We start from the raw sequence: 17,589 nt of genomic DNA on the forward strand, positions 1-17,589 counted from the left end.
CTTTGAATGCCAGGTGGTGGGTGGGTTCATGGCTGCAAGGTGAGGATTGCTTCTGCCACTTAACGAAGTAGTTTTGCCGTGCCCTTTCCTCATAAAATCTATAGTGATGAAGGTTTCACATTTTGCCGTTCCCCGAGGGGTCTACCACTCTCTGAAAATCTGAAAAGCAGCTGAGCCCCTACACTCGTCGCTGCACTATGGTGTTAACATGGCATCATTAATGCTACTTAACAATGTTCACTTCACTCACTTAATTTTCCTTAAAGACCCCTTGCGGGGTGTTACATAAGGGGCGCAACTTAACATTGCTCTCAGGAAAGCAGTCATGCTTCAGCACGACCAAAGGACATCAGTCAATTGCAAGTCATTAAATAGTAAAAAGCTTGCGAATTTTGAGTTTTTGGATAACTTCAATGCTACGCTTTAGTCTGTTAACTCTTCCCTGAAGCCTGTGTGTAAAACGGCTATTTATTTCAAATGCAAATCAGTTCCGCTGACCGAGCAAAGCACCCACAATGCTGCGCTGCCACTTCAAAGGAGTTGTGGAAAAGCTGAGTATTGGTTTTGAGCAGATTTAGGGGAGATTCGGTGGGCAGCCAAATTGTGCCGTGGGGCAAAGATACAGAGGGAGTGAAAGAAGATGGCAGAGGCATTCAGAATAGTTTTGACCTCTTAAGGTTCTTTAACATTTACATATTAACTTTTCACAGCACATGTGCCTTGTGTTTTGCCGTTTTTACAACGTGGCTGCTGTGGCTTGGTTAGACGGAGAAAAAGTAAAAGTGGTGCACGGAGCTAGAGGAGTGGAGAGATGGGGAGGAGAAAAGTGTTGGTGGCTCAGGCTCTGTGGTCAGAAAAAGCATAGTAGAGCATCCTTTTGCTTGACGAGACTTTCAGTTGCTGATGCTGCCGGTACAAAACTGCATTGAATCAGATGTGTCGCTGCCATTCTAACTCTTGAAATGGGCAGCTGCTTTCACTGATGTTTGCAGCCTATCTTTCTTCTCCTAGCTCAAATTTGGAAATTTTATCACTCCAATTGCATATTGCCGATAGCATCACTTCGTTTGAAGAGCTTTTGAGTTGCTAATTGGAAGGCGTAAATGATTAAAGCAAACAATCAGCGCACTGAAAATTTCAATACCTCTCTCGTGATGAGCCCTATCGACATTTTTTCTGCAAGCACCTGCTCTACCTCTGTACGTTGGGTTTTACAGCACAGCTAATTACCCTCATTACAAATTTACTCCACCATCGGGGACAAATTTACTCCGCTCAACTCATTGGGTTTGTTTTTTACTTTGCTGCACTTCTCATCAGGTGGTGTTCCGGGAGTCCATGATGGCACGGTTCGTGGAAGCTGTGTTGGGATGCCTTGTGTCGTCGCCCGTGCGCGACCTGCTCAGGGATGAGTTTCAAGCCCTGCTCTTCGAACTAGCTGAAGTGGACTTTGACGACTTCTATGGCCGGCTGCTGCCAGCTCTGGTTCCCCCACAGGAGCTCAAGTGGCTCAAACAGGAGCGCGACCTCTTTGGATTCAACCGGGAGTTTGAACGCCTCGTGGGCTACCTGAGACGTGCTGCTGGCTGAGACCAGGTGTGTATGTGTAAGGGACAGACATGCCATAGGACTGTGTTAAAGCCGCTCAGGGAATTGTGAGGGTCAGTTTTCACAAAATGGTGGCCCTTATAAAAGGGTGAACACAAGCAACAGCCCGAATCTCACAAAAATGGTTTTCTCCTTCTGAGTAAAAAAAATGCTTTGGAAGGACTCAGTGGCTACAATGCCTTTGGCGTTCATGAAATACAAATTCAGAACAGCAATGAAATATAGTTGCCAATCGATTTTTTGGGCCCTCAAGGGGCCGAAAAAGCATCTGGAAAACCAAGGAGACTGCAAAAACATATTTGCAATAAAAACATCAGTTTATTTAGCCAAGCACCTTTAAAAACTGGTCAGTCTGTTTCTGTCTCACTGCGGTGCGGCGGCAATGGCAGGGAAAGCCGCGCAATCGTTGGTGTGGTGGATGTTCAAACAGAAAGACGCGGGACACCGGCAAACCAGTTTGGTGGAGCTTACGTCAGCACCTTTTCTTTATCTTGCGTAAGAAAAAAAAAAGTGGAGGTGGTGGCTGTAACCGCAAGAGTGGTGGAAGTCTTCAGCGGAGCACATTGCTTAAAAAGAAAAAAATTGATGCTGTCTTCCAAGCTGTCGGAGGTCGTGTTTACGAGGGACGCCCGGTGTATTGTAAATTGAAGTAAAACTAATGTCTGTTGTCAGTTAGCTGCAGGCACTTTTTCTTTACATTTTTAAGAACCGCTTGCTCTCTTGTGACCGTAGGCCACAAGCTGTGACTTATGGTCACGTGATGGAAGCACACTCGCGTTTACTGATTGTCCTCTGTGGGGCGCAGCTCCATTGCTGCCGCTCGACGGAACTGTGAAGCAGGAGCCCACAGTGCAGCCGCCCAATTCGAGAAGTAACAGGTCCATTGACTCGCATAGCTAGTGTTGCCTACTATCAAGAGTATAGGTGTATGCGGGATGTATGCAACGTGGGTTTGAGGTGGCAGAAAAACAGTATGGCAGCGATGTTGTGGCAGTTGATTTGATTTGATTGATTTACTTTCTATGTCGTCTACTTATAGCAATACCCACGAAAGTGACTTTATGACCACTGTCATCAGGCTATTGTCTTCAGAATTTTTTGAGGAGCTTAGCATAGCAAAAAGAATAATTAAATATTACACGCATAATCACTGCACCACACCGCGGTAGTGCAGTGGTTACTGCACTCTTTAACGTGGTGTATGTTAATCAGTAGAAGAGAGGAAGAGCACTTGGGGTGCCTGTTGGCTACCGTGCACTGTGGGAAAGAGCGGGGAGAGGGAAGAATTAAGAATTAAATACAAGTGTACAAGCAGAACACCTTCAGGAAGCAAAACTGGGCTTGGCTTGCCCGTTAGCAGTCACAAACCAGGGTGGTGCATTACACAGCGTAACAATTATCCTTCAGCCTGAGCTCTAGTTGTGGCTTGCGGTTAGTTAGACTAGTTATGGTGGTGATCATGTCAGTCAAGCTCAGTTTCATTCTGTTGTTTGGCCATTGCAGGTGGACATTGTTGGGTCTTGCTCAAGTTGCAGGCTGACTTAGCTCAAGCAAAGGTCCACTTCTACGATGCTTCAGAAGCCACGTGACTGGTGCCACGGTGGGATAACGTGTGTTCAGGGGTGTTGCCTGAACTTGTCGTGTCACAAACTTTTGTTATTCCCGTATTTGTGCTAACACCACAGGCTTGATATGATGTCGAGTGTGTGGGTGCCTATGCACACTTGTCATGTGGAAAAAGGATGCATTTACTGCGTGATGTTTGGATTAAGATCATCAGCAAAACATGTGCCTCGTTTTTCTTATTTTGTTTGTCTTTTACGTGAAAAATTTCGACATATTTTATTATAAGGTTGTGCTCGCTTAGCTAGTTGAGACTCATTACTGTCCAAATCCTGCTCCAACAATGGTCCAAAACGTATAGTTGAGAAGCTGACGAGATGATTGCTTAGGGAATGTGAAGGAACTTGTCTAATTGATTACCATGATCTTCTACCATACATGCATTGTAAGTATGTGGGAGTTATAGCACATGCAACATTTGCTACTAACGTTGTTATGCAGGTGGGGGGGGGGGCTTATAGTGCTTTAACTAGGGGCATGCAAATAATGAAATTTTCACATGTGAATCAAATACGAATATGGGAAAAAATGCCTTTGAATATTGAATATTGGATTTGTGAAAAAAGAGACAAACAAAAATTTACAAATGGATATTGTTCACAATGTTTATTTCCAAATGCACATGCTACTTGCCCACAAAAATAAGCTAGAATTGCACAGAAGGGTATGTACCCTACTAAAAAATCCAGTATAAATCTTATACAATATTCCGTATACCTGTTTATTTCATCTTTCCGGTTATATAAAGTGGTTCGGTTTGCGCAGTCTGACAGAAAGGCCTCCACAGTGCGGTGAAACTGCGGTGAGTTGGAAAATTTTTGTTGTATTTGGTAATTTTCCATTATTCGAAGATCTGGAATACCAGTTTTAGAATCAAATTTGAATCAAATAAAACACACATTTGATCTAAACTTTTGAATATTTCCCCACCCCAGTTTTAATGCTACTAGTAGTATCCGTGCCTTATTATAATCGTTATTGTGGTGATGCGGCTACAAGTGAAGTGAAAAGAGTTCCTGTGATGGGGGGGGAAGGGGGGGGGGCGGCCTGCACAACTCTTAGCATTCTTTTACACTTTGTGCATCACAAATCAAGCACTACCATTCTCATACACATGCATTGCAAGTGGGAGCTGACTTTTCGGAATTTCGCGGAATAAAAGTGGTTTTTGTAACTGAAATGCTCAGGCTACTGGAGGAAAGTTTGCATTTGTGTATTTTCACGTGTCCTTAGTAGTATTGATATGGTTGTTTAGCTTCTTCTAATACATACAGTTTTCAGCAAAAGTCTGTGGGATGTGTGTGCTTGGGTGATGGTGGAAAAACTTTATTATCCAACAGATACACGATAGGCGTCAGCCTATCTGCTTAGACGGTGGCCTGGAGTCTTTAGACTCGGGCGGCGTGTTGGGCCAGTCGGAATAAACTTAGCTGAATCTCAGGGTGTGAGCTCAACAGTATAGTCTCCCAAAATTAATCCAAATCTGATTTCTAGACATGTCTGTACCATATGTGCCATATCCGTCCTATGTTATCATAGGGCGAATATTATCATATTTGAAGCAAACTTTTCATAAGAACCGAAATAAATGAGCCAGTGAGACAGTTATGTCCCCTGCAGTGCACGGAGCATGCATGTCCTGTACATTAGTACATTACTATGCTTTTGAGCCTACTAGCATTCGTGCTTGTGAAGAAACACCTCTTTTGGCCTGTATACTTGTTCTCTGACTGCAAGATTTGCTTTACTGACATCATACTTTAAAAACAAAACCGTATGCACATCGCATATGCTACAGCTCAAAATGATAGCCAGTGAACCAGCTGCTTCATTTCACAGCGCTGTTAATATTTTTGCATACTTCAAACATATTATATACGACAATATAATTACATAGCGAACTCTCTTCTAGATGCACTTCCCACATTATGTTTTCGCTCACTTGGGAAACGCATTTCGCTGTCAACAGTGACTCATCACTGACAGTCATCTGTGTACAGTGTAGACGTGAATAAGAAGTTTCTCGCCTTTATGTTTACGCCATGGAAATCAGTGGCAGTCTCGTCAATTTTCAAGGTGGAGTACAGGCGGTACATCGTGACTTGCCTGCGCGAGCGCGTACACGTGCAAAAGAAAGTGTGCAATGCACGCGGCGAAAGCAGCGAGCAGAGCTGTCAGCATCCTAGTTTGTGCTTTTCTGCCACAGATGGCGCTGCACATCAGCAGCTGCTGTGCTGCTCAGCGATATTTTGGGGGCCTATAGGAGAACTGTTCCATATATACTGACGCATAGTTATTTATAAGAGTGCATTTGCTAGCCACATATGCTGGTATTTCCTTTTCCATTTCTGCTTGCTTTGCCAACTTCTCAAAAATTTTACGAGGACCATATCTTACTGTTTTCTCTGTATAATGGTCTAAGTTATGTAAGATTTTACTTGTTCCTAGCCATCTTTTCTGTTTGCCCATATGAACATTGTATTGCTTTCAATATGTATGAATGTACATGATAAATGATCTAGTCTTCCCAAGATTGTGTACTGTCTCCTTCTTTTCTTTTTGCATATATATTGTAAAGTGTGTTGCAGTTACGCCATGTTGCATGTTGTCCAAATCACCAGAACAGTGAGTATGCAATTTCTCTTTAAAAATTTTTGAACATCTACGCTTTCAAGTACATCTGGCATTGAAATATGAACTTACATTGTTAATTGTTGGCACCCTGTGCGAAACAAGATCTCTTACCTATACTCAGAAGTACCAATGCAAAAATTTTCTTGCATACTTTGTGGGGTTATTTTGAAATTATGCTGTTATTAACGGCACCTTACCCACTTACTGCGGCTTTGTGCGAGAGCAAGCCAAGGGCACAGCCAGCATCCACTGCACCTCCACTCTCGCTCCGAATGGAGGAGGGTGTGGCTCAATCCCTACACCTTCTATCAACAAAAGTAGCCTATTGTCAAAGAGTTGTCTACTGCACATTAGGGGATTCAACTGAATTTTGGATTCGTGTCGTTATCACTTGGTTGTTATCCTGGGAATATTCCAATATCATTGGCCTTCTTTGAGGGACATTTTCTGCCTCGCTGTTGAGCCTAAACTGACTGCAGATGTTTCCAACTCCCTGCCCCACTTCAAGCGCTTTTTTTTGTTGTTATGGTGGGGGTGCGATTGTTTACATCAGCTGTTGTATATTTTTTTTCTTTTGAGTTCCTTCTGTACTGTTGCCAGTTTGGTTTTAAATGGAAGCTTTGCGTACTGGCAGAGTAGACGTGTTTGCGAGGACTGGCCTGGTTTGGGGACACATCATGCTGTCGCAAGTTTATGCGGGCCTAATTTTAATGGCTACAGAAGTAAATTGAGCGTGATGCACTGAAATAGGAGCAACATTGTGTTGCAAAAATTTTGCAAGTGAAGTGGACTATGTGCATATGCACACACCTACCAACACGAGCGAGATTGGTCTGGTGATGGTGGTGTGTTTTCTGTTGCTGTAAAAGAAGTGGACACACAGCTAGGACTTTACATGGACTGGTTGATTGGAGGAAACTGGTAGGACCAGACTGATGCATAGACTTCACTGCAGTCTCAAAGTTGACTGAACATTCACAGTTGGTTGTGCATCCTACGCCACAACGGCTGTGGCATGTACCAAGCGGTTCCTCTTTTGCGGCCGCAACCCTTTGCAAGCCACTTAGTTCAAACGGTCAGAAGCGGACCTGGGCGAGACTCCTTATTATCAGGTGGCACCGCTTGAAGTTGGCAAGTGTTATTATTTGAATTCCTACTTGCTATCAAGTGTGACCATTTGAATTCCCACTTCATATTTTCACCTGAGTGAGCATCATATTGCAACTACATTTCCAGTCACTCAGTACCGAACGTACGCTGCTGCACTTTTCGAATGTTCATTTCTCGCACATCATAGTAGCTATCTTATGGGGGTTGGAATTTCGCGCTTCTACTTCTACATTCAGGGACTGTCACCACTGTCACCCAGCGGTGCGATTTCAACAATAAAGTTGTTCCTTAGCCGATTTTACAAGGCCAGTTAGGTTCTCATATTGTTGCAGAAAACAAATACCTTAAATATCTATTATGTGCAGTTAATGCATGTAATTGCTGTTGTTGCATTCCATTAACAAGCCGTAGGAAGACCATGAGCAAGACATAGTGAGGCGCGCGTTGCGCATGGTGAAACTGGTGAAACCGTGCGCATGGTGTAATGTGGTAAACATCCCGCTCTTGCACGCTAGCATTTTTCGATACTAGCTGCTATCCTCGCTAAGATTTCACTATGAAGAAGCGCTTCCACGGAAAAAGCAGAGGCGGGAAACACTCAGCAGGCCGAGCGAGCAAGGAAGAGCGGCTGGCTTGCGTTGACAACAGTTCGGAACCGAGACTGGAGAGGGACTCTGATGGTAAGTCTGCGCCCTTAGAATGGAGATCAGCGATGATCGATAATGATGTAGAAACTCATCATGCCCCATGCCTTTTAGACGATGACCCAAGTACGGAACGGGTGCGGTGGCCATTCTCCGTAGCCATGTGGGAGCTGGGTCACTGCGACCCCAAGCGCTGCACGGGCCGCAAGCTCGCGCGCAAGGGTCTCGTGCGACTACTGCGATTGGGCCAGCGCTTCCCCGGAGTCGTGCTCACACCGTCGGCCACGCGCTGCCTGTCTCCGCAAGACCGGTGAGTGGACAACATGGCACTAACCAGCGCCTCCGCTGCACTAACCGAAACCATGCGCGGTGGCTACTTCGTAAGTAAACTTCGCCCAAAGTTTCGCCGGTGTTGCCACTGAAAGTCGTCTTCCAAAGTGCATTCGGGAGGCGAGTTGCCGATGCTTTTCTCGGCTCCTGCCGATTTCTTCTACTGTTCCCTTGCTTAGAAGGCGTCCACTTTCTTAGAAGCGAAAACGTAGATGACGCGGTAGCGAACTGGGAGAAATGAATGCATATTGTTACGGGGAATCACTCGGAGGTAGCCGCAACAGTTCGCCGTCAGGGACAGACCAACCTAGCTTTAGCGTCGTCGTTCATTCACTAAATCAGCTCGGGCGATGGCTTCACAAGCATAACGGCAGGAGGAATCGTCAAGACGCAGTAAGGTGTCGAAGGTGGTGTAAAGGGTCGCGTCTGAAAAGTAGATAGAAGGGGTGTATCCGCGGTTGTGCCATTGTGTATATATTTCTTTTATTTTTATTTTTACCTGCCCCGTCCACGCTCCCTTTCGCTCGCCTCTGATTTCCTCTACCGCTTCCTCACGTGCCCTTATTTCCGCCGCCCCAGTTCAGATTCTTCAGATAGCAGATACAGGGGCTGGCGAGCATCTTTTCCTTCCTTTTGGATAGATAATAAAATAACCACATACTACTACTACTGCTACTACTGTCTGGCAGTATCATTGCATGAGGAGTTGTAGGCGAATGTTGCGAAAAAAGAGACGTCCCAGCCACAATGATGGTCGGAAAAATGCATTGACAGCTTTTTGGGTGGTAGGCCGTTGTGAACCTGTGATGAGTGACGCATGAGCGGAGATCTGAACAACATGAAGCGGCCGTGATACGCGTGCAGTTAATGGGGAGCACCATGAATCAAGATGACGTCACTTTCTTTTGCATGCCGGAGAAGTGTAATCTCGGTCGCCACGCCAATCCATTTGTTCCCGGAAGTCGACGTGGGAAAAGGCCCAAACAGGTCGAGACCAACTCGAGCAAATGGCTCAGTCGGAACTGTGAGTGGTTGGAGGGGCCCACTAGGCTGAAGGGAGGGTGTTTTCCGGCACAGACACAGCTGACAAGCAGTCACGTAGTGACAGACAGAGCAGTAAAGACCAGGCCAGAATATTCGTCCTCGCACACTGTCTGTGTGCATGACACTTCCAGGTGCCCTGCTGTAGAGGCATCATGAAGTCGGGCAAGATCAGTAGAACATATATGAGCTGGGATAATCAAGCAAAAGGTCGACACCATCTTGATGCACATTGCGTCGGAATGTCTCGTTACACAGCGGAAACATGCTGACGGAGGGATCAGAGTTGTCTTTGCGCAGCTGGTCAATAAAGGGTCGCAGCTAAGGATCACAATTTTGTTCGGCACCGATGTAGAGAAAGTCCAAGATGGACAAAACGTAGTCGCCATTACAGTCAGGCATTTCAGGAGGATCTAAGGGATGGCGAAATAAGTAGTTAGCATCTTGATGTAATTGGCCAGACTTGTAGACAACTGTAAATGTGTGTTCTTGTAAACACAAGGACCGGTGATCTGAGCGGCCAGTAGGGTCCTTAAGTGAGGACAACCAACACAGAGCATGATGGTCTGTCACTACACAGAAGGGCCTCCCAAATAATTAAGGGTTGAATTTAGTCAATGGTCAAACAAGTTCGAGGCATTCCTGCTCTGTAATGGAATAGTTGCTCTCGGAGGGAGATAGCATGCGGCTGGCATAGGCAATTACACAAGAGCTTGGTTTGGTTAGGTTTTGGGGTTTAACGTTCAAAAGCAACTAAGGCTATGAGAGGCATCGTAGTGGAGGATTCTGGAAGCTTTGACCACCTGGGATTCCTTAACGTGCACTGACAGCACACTTACAGCTGGCTTTCCGCCTCCATTGAAAAGCGGTTGAAGTGGCTGGAATTTGATCCCACATCCTTGGGCACATATCTCGAGCACTCTAACAACTGCATTACCGCGGCGAGCAATTACACGAGAGTGGCCACGCTGGTACTGGGCAACAGTGACCCCAATACCATGGCCACTGGCGTCGGTGTGCAGCTTTAAATACAGAAGGGTCGAAGTGCACTAGGATAGGCGGAGCGGTGAGGGTGGAAATAAGCGTCATGAAGGCAGGAGCTTGGTCACGGCCCCAAGTGAAGTTCAAGTTTTTTTGCAGAAGGGAATTAAAGGGATGCGCAATGTCTGCGAAGTTTCAAGGGAAGGAGCAGAGCCCAGGGAAACCTTGCACGTCATTTGAGTTACACGGGAGCAAAGAACTCATGCACAGCCCATACTTTATCAGAATTGGGCTGCACACCAGTCACATCAGCCAAATGACTCAGGACTTTGATTTGGCTCCAGCAGAAGCTGGACTTCTTGGCATTCAGTTGAAGACCAGCACGGCAGAAGATGGCTAGGATCATAGAAAGTTGGTGAAGGTGGCTTGCGAATGTGGGGGAGAAAACAATGTCATCTAAGTAGCATAAACACGTCCATTTGAAGCCACGGAGGAGCGAGTCCATCATGTGCTCGAAGGTAGCAGGAGCATTACATAAGCCAACTGTCATGACCTTGAATTGATATAGTCCATCAGGGGTGACAAATGTGGCTTTCTCACGATCACATTCATCGGCCTAGATTCATCGATCCTTTTTTTTTTTAACATTTGAACATTTACGCAAAGAAAAACATTTGCTGGAGATGACCCAAAGTTGGTGCCACAGTTCATTTGCAGCGGATGCTGTTGTAACAATGTAGACGCTGTGGGAAAACCAATTCATGATGTGATGACTGCATAGGAACCCACGGCAAGCAGCCGTCATGGCCAGCTCCAGTCCTAGACGTTCGTACCAAACCCGCCACCATAGGCACGGCCATTGTTGTGCATGCCTGCCACTGTGAGGTGCCAGCATCAATTGGAAGGTAGCTAGCTACCATTCTGCTATCAATGATTCATTGCACATAGAAAGTGCTGTACTAGCAACACCGTAACTAAAGTTTGTTTAATAAAGTTGAACACTTAGTGAAATGCAATAAGTGTTCGCAAATTTATTTTCCAGACATAGAAGTAAAATTTCAGGCAGGAACTTAAAAAAAAAAGCACGCTCTCCTAGTGTGTTTATGTGTGCTACAGGATGACCAGAAATTGGAGAAATAGATCGGGCCATATTACGTACCGCTCTCAATAAAAAAAGAACAGTCTCAAGACACTCAGAATGTCTTGTTTCTTTTGATTGGCCCTGACCATTTGTCAGCCTGACCAATAGGAGTGGGGCATTGTGATCGTTGAAAGACTATTTTGTATTGAGAGCAGTACATTTATTATCCTTCTTCAAACAAAAGGCCTGCGATCAGTTTAGTAAGCCCATCCAAGATGGAATGTGATACTCACCTACCAGAAGACTTGTGATGACGAGTGCAGCAAAGGACCGGACCTGTTCACTGCTTTACTGGCCATTGGCTGCTTTTCGGATCAGGCTTGTCTCCGTGTGTTTGTTGCCATTTGATAGGGAGTGAGGAACAGTGTGTTTTGTTTTGAGTGCATGCAGCAGTGGCGCTCAGTTCCACAATGAACACTGCTGCAGGGATGTGGTGAAACAACATGGCCTAGCACTTGTTGACTGTTCATGGGCGCGCCTGGATGAGGTGCCGTTTAGCCAGATGCGGGGCGGCCATCCCCGCCTATTGCCCCACCTGGTGGCCGCCAACCCGGTCAACTATGGCCGCCCCCTGCAGCTGTCGTGCGTTGAGGCACTGGCTGCCGCCTGCTGCATTACAGGTGTCGTCACCTTTGCTCCTAGCGGCTTTCCGCTGTGTTGAACCGGTCAACTTCAGTGGTGGGTCTGTCTGGTTTGTGTCGCAAAACACGCACAATTCCCCTCCAGGTTTTATCACTTGAAACTGATTGTCCACTTTTTTTTTTTCTGCAACATAACATAGCTTGGAATTTTTTTTTCTCTCATTCTTTTACTGGGAAGATGAATGTACATTCTTATTGGAAACTGCATGCCAGTTATTTACTTGGATGGAAAACATACAAGCATAGAGGAGACAGGACTGGTTGACCACTTAATGTTCATCTTCGCTCTTGTTTCTTATTTTGAGAGCAGTATTGCTCTTTTTGTTGCCCAATTCTGATTTAACATGGCACCTTTCTTCTTTGCTCTGAGCTTTTTATCGTCATAATGTGAGCGGCTGTGATGCCTCAGAAAAGTGCTTTCGGTACTAGTATTAATCCCCACTGGAGTTTTTGTTTGTTTGAAAATTACACTAATGGGCATATTTTTATTTCAGGAAATGGTGATATATGCTTCGTCTAACACACAGAAAACAGCTTATATTTTTTAATAGAACAGTTTTTATTTTGTACATTTCTATTTCTTGAAAATGCATGTATTGCAAAGTGATCTGCAATGCAGAAAGGAAAGGCTCCGTAATGTAGGTACTGTGACAGAAAACACTCAAAGCCTGCGGCTCCTGTTTCTCATATGCCAGTGCTGAAAGCAGGAAACTGCTGGAAGATGAGAAGGGAGTAAGTTTGAGATTACCTTATCCATAAGAAGTGACCATAAGCTTTTGTGTCCAGCAGAAACAATTTAAACAGCGTGCCTATTGGCGGGCACTCAAGCCTGTGGCTCCTAAATCTCTAAACATGCCGGAAAGTAGTTGTCTGCTGTTCTGCTGTAGCAGTGTCCACTGAATGTGATATCGCCTGCTGTGGGCATGCAGGCTTTGAGAATTTGGCTATGGAGTGCCTGCGGCCCTTCAAGTGGGGCCATGCCTTCTTGAAGCTGAACGAGGAGCTACTAGCTGCCTATCAAGAAGCCACTGATGGACCTGGAGTGTTGGAAGTGCAGCAAAAACACTTGGAGCAGGCTCGCTGGGACAGACAGAACCGAGGTATGCTCTTTCTTTAGCAGAGTGTCCAGCAGGCAGAGTAATCGATTGATGCAGGTAAATAGACCACACAAGCTTTGTTTTCCAACTATACCACAATGGACCCTCATTAGTTCCTACATTGTTTAATTCAAAGATCCATTTGATTTGAACTACTTGTTACATGAACTTCGTTAAAAAGGACCCCTTTAATTTGAGGGCTACATACATACTGCGAAGACTTCTCACCCTGCTGCTTTTCTTGCCTTGGTTCCTTATGTACGGAACGTATGGTAGACAAGAAATGCATTAACATACAAACAGAAGCACAGAAAAACAGTAACGAGGATTATGCATTTGCTTGTATTATTATGCATTTCCCATTGTTGCATGTTTCATACGAATTGCTGTGAGGCAGCGAAATATGTATGTAGTTAGCAGCCAATGCCCTTGTCATCTGTTTCTTTTTTTATCTTCATCCCTGCACCACATTCTTTGATGTCATGTCTTCTCTCCAGTTTTTCGGACATGAAAAAGGCCAATAAAAAGAGTACGTCTTCACTATTATGTCAGTCAAAAGGGTCTAAGCAGTGTATCCCAAGATGTTTCCTTATTTGCCATTTGTAAAATGATTTTCAGCTAGGACTGTGCAATTATGCGAAATTCCGAATACAAAGCACTTGATGAGACTGGGAGAAAATATCTTTATCACTTCGGTTTCGTCTCGAACGTAGACAGCCATCATGCAGGTGTTCATCGGATAAAAGTACTGTCATGTAAATGGTTTTCAGCAGTTTTCTCAGGCCCACTCGGTAGTTCGAGCTTTCACTTAATGCGGACATTTTTTCTTGTGCCTTGAAGGCTGAATTAACGAGAGTTTACTGTATTGAACATGACAGCTCCACCCAGTTTTGTGCAGATCTTTCCTGTGTGAAAAAAACGGTATACATAGTCCTGTATAAACTTTATACTGAACTATCTAGTTGGATATACAATTCTGTACAATTCTAGCCTAATTTTGCTTTCAAAGTGTTAGTTTGGTATAACCTGTGTCATCTCTGGGCACTTTGTTAAGGCCAACATGTAAGAAGCTAACTTTTTCTATTGTTGGTCAGAAGTCAGAAAACCACTAAAGCAGTCTTTTCTGTCCGTGTGATATATGTGCAGGCTTTACAAGATGCCAAAGGTGAAATTTGCTGTTGTATAGTTGGAATTTCTCTCTCTCTCTATCTCTCTTTCTTTTAAACGGTGTAGGAATGGCTTCGGGGATTGGAGGAGGGCACAAGATGAGGTGTAAATGCTTAAATTTGCATGTGGTAGCAAACCTTGGTCAGGAACAAGGCTTCGGCTGTCTGCACTCCTGCTAAGCCATTACAGTATCATCCTAACATTTCATGTTCCGCTTACTCGTTTTGTCAGGAGTGGCCAACAAAAAGTAGTGCCTTTGATAGGTGGATGGCAGAAGGTGACGGGGAGTGTGCTTTTCTTGTGTAGGTGACATGGAGCTGCCACCCACTGACAGCAGCAGCACTGAGAGGTGAGTGTTTGCACACTGTACAGTTGCCAACCGATTTTTTAGAGTCTGCGGGACCAGAAAAATGATCCGAATAAATCAAACAGTCCGAAAAAAATGTGAATTTAAGGAAAGAAAGTTACTTTCTTAAAACAAATCGGCTTCGGAAATCACGTACTTAACACTCCCTAAGTTTTGCCTGTAAGCCGATAATAAATAGTTATTGCATAGTGTGACCCACTACCGTGATTTACTTTCGTACGCTGCTCGTGCGAAAGTGCTAGCATGATCTGATGCTGTGGGCCGCATGTTGGTCTCAATGCGGTAGGCGTATGCACCGCCTGGTAGCATGTCACTCCCAGTCTTCACATGTGCAGTGGTGCTCTGCAGAAGAGGATGTCGCTATGCAATAACTCTTTCATTGACTATCTCAGCCAGTCACGCTGCTTCACCTTATGAAGAAGCATGACGCAGCTGCAAATAGCGGCACGAACGAGCGCACATGCCATGTGAAGGAATAGTATTCTGTTCCATGGATAATGATGCTTGCGAAGACCGAAAGATGAGACTAAAAGAAATTAAGCAAGCCTTTGGGCATATTTTAACCCCCCTTTCCCTGCGGGCGGCATTGTCAACAAAGCGTTACGGATGGTGCTCCTGTCCCATGTTCAATGCTGTTGCATGCAGTTTGTAGGCCACCTCGATGACAAATAAGAACACACCAATATATGCAGAGTGCATCATGAGGAAGGCCGGTCTGGACGAGTCTTCAGCTGGAGTGAAGATTGCTGGAAAACTTATCAACAACCTTAGATATGCGGATGATACCACTTTAATGGCAGAAAGTGAAGTGGAACTCAAGAGACTTCTGATGCGCGTACAAGAAGAGAGTGAGAAGTTTGGGCTTAAACTGAACATTAAAAAGACGAAGATCATGGCGTCTTGCCCTATCAAGTCCTGGAGCATCAATGGACAAGAAGTGGAAGCTGTGACAGATTTTCTGTTCTTGGGCGCCAAGATTACCTCGGAAGGAGACTGCAGCCATGAAATTAGGAGACGCCTGCTTCTGGGAAAGAGAGCAATGGTTAGCCTTGACCGCCTAGTAAAGAGCAGAGACATTAGTCTGCCAACCAAGATCCGTATAACCCGTGCTATGGTCTTTCCAGTTGTGATGTATGGATGCGAGAGTTGGACTGTGAAAAAGGCTGACCGCCGAAGAATTGACGCGTTTGAATTGTGGTGCTGGCGAAGACTCTTAAGAGTTCCTTGGACTGCCAGAAGATCAAATCAGTCGATATTGTCGACCATAAACCCTGACTGCTCATTGGAGGGTCAAATTCTAAAGTTAAAGCTCAGCTACTTTGGTCATCTGATGAGAAGAGAGGAGTCGCTGGAGAAAGATTTGATGTTGGGAAAGGTTGAGGGTCGCCGGAGAAGGGGTAGGCAGCGAACGCGATGGTTAGATGGCATTCTCGAGGCATTGCAGATGAAGCTATGTGATGTTAAGAAGATAGTGAGAGACCGGAAAGCGTGGCGTGACATGGTCCATAGGGTCACGAAGAGTCGGACACGACTGAACGCCTGAACTGAACTGAATATTGCCATTGCCTCAATTGGCAACCATGAACAAAGCTCCGGCTGAAAGACTCCGTTTAAATTTAAGATGGCACCTTTCACGGCCGCAAAAAAGTGGTTGGTTATGACAGCTATGCCTGCTCACGCCCTGCTCAAGGTGTTACTGGCATGATTTACTTTTCGTACTTGATTCTAAAAAGCTTGTTCCTCACTTTCGCATTGTTGGCATCTGCAGGCAGGTGGCAAAGTGGAGAGATGGAAATACCCCTCAACTTTTGGCGAAAATTAGGGATACGCAGAGGGAAAAGGATGGGAGGCAATGAGTGACTGACTGGCTTGGGGGTCTGCCATGGGTGTGAGGTAGTTGGTCTAAAACCCGCTGGTGGTTAAGGATAGGTACAAGTGTGTGGGCTATCTTTGGGGTGTTCACTTTGAAGAGGCTTCGCAAATCAATGGCGGGCTGGTTAGGTCTTGTGAAGTAGTAATTTTGCACACACACACAAACAACAAAAACAAGACTCTTGTTCATATGATACCATGAAATGTGCACCTCTTTATCTGTGCAGTTCAGAGGAGGAAGCTGCAGAAAATGAGCTACGACTAGAGCAACCCCAGGAACTGGAGCTGAAGGCCCCTGCTACAGACCCAACATTGGAATGTGCATTGGCAGGGCTACACTCAACATAATAAAGACTGTACAGACTAGTCAAGACAGCTCTGTGATGCTTTTTTTTTTTATGCCAGTGAATGATATTCATACATTGTCAAAGTATTCTAAAACAAACGAAAAAGCACATAATGGATTGTGCGAAAGCTCCAACCTGTGGCTGCAAAAAGTGTTTATAGTATGATTATCAGCATGAATTGTGTGAAAGTTCGACTTTTAGACTTTGGGTGCCATTTTGAACTACACGAACCGCATAAGCGAGACTGACAATGCACAGCTCTGCCTTTGTGGAAGTTCAGCATTGTTCCTGTGCTAAAGGACTGGGCCTACTTTACAGGCTTTTGACGTGCACCAGACATGTGAGAACCAGGGCCCGTATTCTGAGTTTGCATCATTATTGAAAGTGTCACAATTTCACCGACCTCGAGTCATCTGATTAGCAGAAACGCTGGAATAGGGAGTAGTGACATCTGTTTCCGGTGTTTCCACCATTCAGAGGACTCGAGGTCGGAGAGATAGCGCCGCGTTCGATAATAACGCAAACTCGGAATACGGACCCAAGTCTGCATAGTGCCCATATTTGTGGAGAATAGAGAGTTCCGCATGCGTTAAATTGTAAGCATATGCAGCAAATGTCTGGTTGTTGAGCAAAATTGAATACATCCTTTATCAAAAGTTTTTAACCCAAGGGGACTGCTTCTGAGCCAACCCGTGTGGCTCGTTATGCATAGCTGGCATTTTAAATCACCTGGATAGATTTTTTGGCCTCCCTCCTAGAAAGGCTAGGACTTCCACAACGCCACAAGAGCCCCACTGTATAGAATGGTTGGGAAAAGCCCTGTGGGCTCTGAACTTTTGGCAAAGGGCACATTTACCTAAAACACAAAAGCAGAAGCTTGTGTTTCATGCATAACCGAATTCAATTAAATTGTCAATTTTTCGATGCTCACATGTGTCTCTTCCTGTTGTATGCATCATGCACATTTCGCTATGAAATCGCATATG

The 17,589-nt window shown here is 45.1% G+C and overlaps 2 protein-coding genes across 3 annotated transcripts in view; both read left to right on the forward strand.

Moving 5' to 3' along the window:
- ebo (exportin ellipsoid body open) overlaps positions 1–5,633 on the forward strand; it is a 44,257-nt gene extending 38,624 nt beyond the window's left edge. For both annotated transcript variants that reach the window (XM_084604536.1, XM_084604537.1), the window contains exons 18-19: positions 1,321–1,596; positions 3,112–5,633. In XM_084604536.1, the coding sequence (XP_084460662.1) occupies positions 1,321–1,590 (270 nt within the window). In that variant the 3' untranslated portion in view covers positions 1,591–1,596; positions 3,112–5,633. The remainder of the gene's footprint in view (positions 1–1,320; positions 1,597–3,111) is intronic.
- A 1,744-nt stretch (positions 5,634–7,377) lies between these two features.
- Positions 7,378–16,654, forward strand: LOC146189772 (18S rRNA aminocarboxypropyltransferase). Its single transcript, XM_084604538.1, has 6 exons — positions 7,378–7,655; positions 7,734–7,929; positions 11,539–11,732; positions 12,683–12,853; positions 14,324–14,366; positions 16,484–16,654. Exons 1-6 carry the CDS (start codon positions 7,532–7,534, stop codon positions 16,602–16,604), a joined length of 849 nt encoding a protein of 282 aa, XP_084460664.1. The 5' UTR covers positions 7,378–7,531; the 3' UTR covers positions 16,605–16,654.
- Positions 16,655–17,589: the final 935 nt, after the last annotated feature.

This window comes from Amblyomma maculatum, chromosome 5 (assembly GCF_055883805.1).
Source record: "Amblyomma maculatum isolate TAMU_Amacu chromosome 5, ASM5588380v1, whole genome shotgun sequence".
Classification (NCBI taxonomy): Eukaryota; Metazoa; Arthropoda; class Arachnida; order Ixodida; family Ixodidae; genus Amblyomma; species Amblyomma maculatum.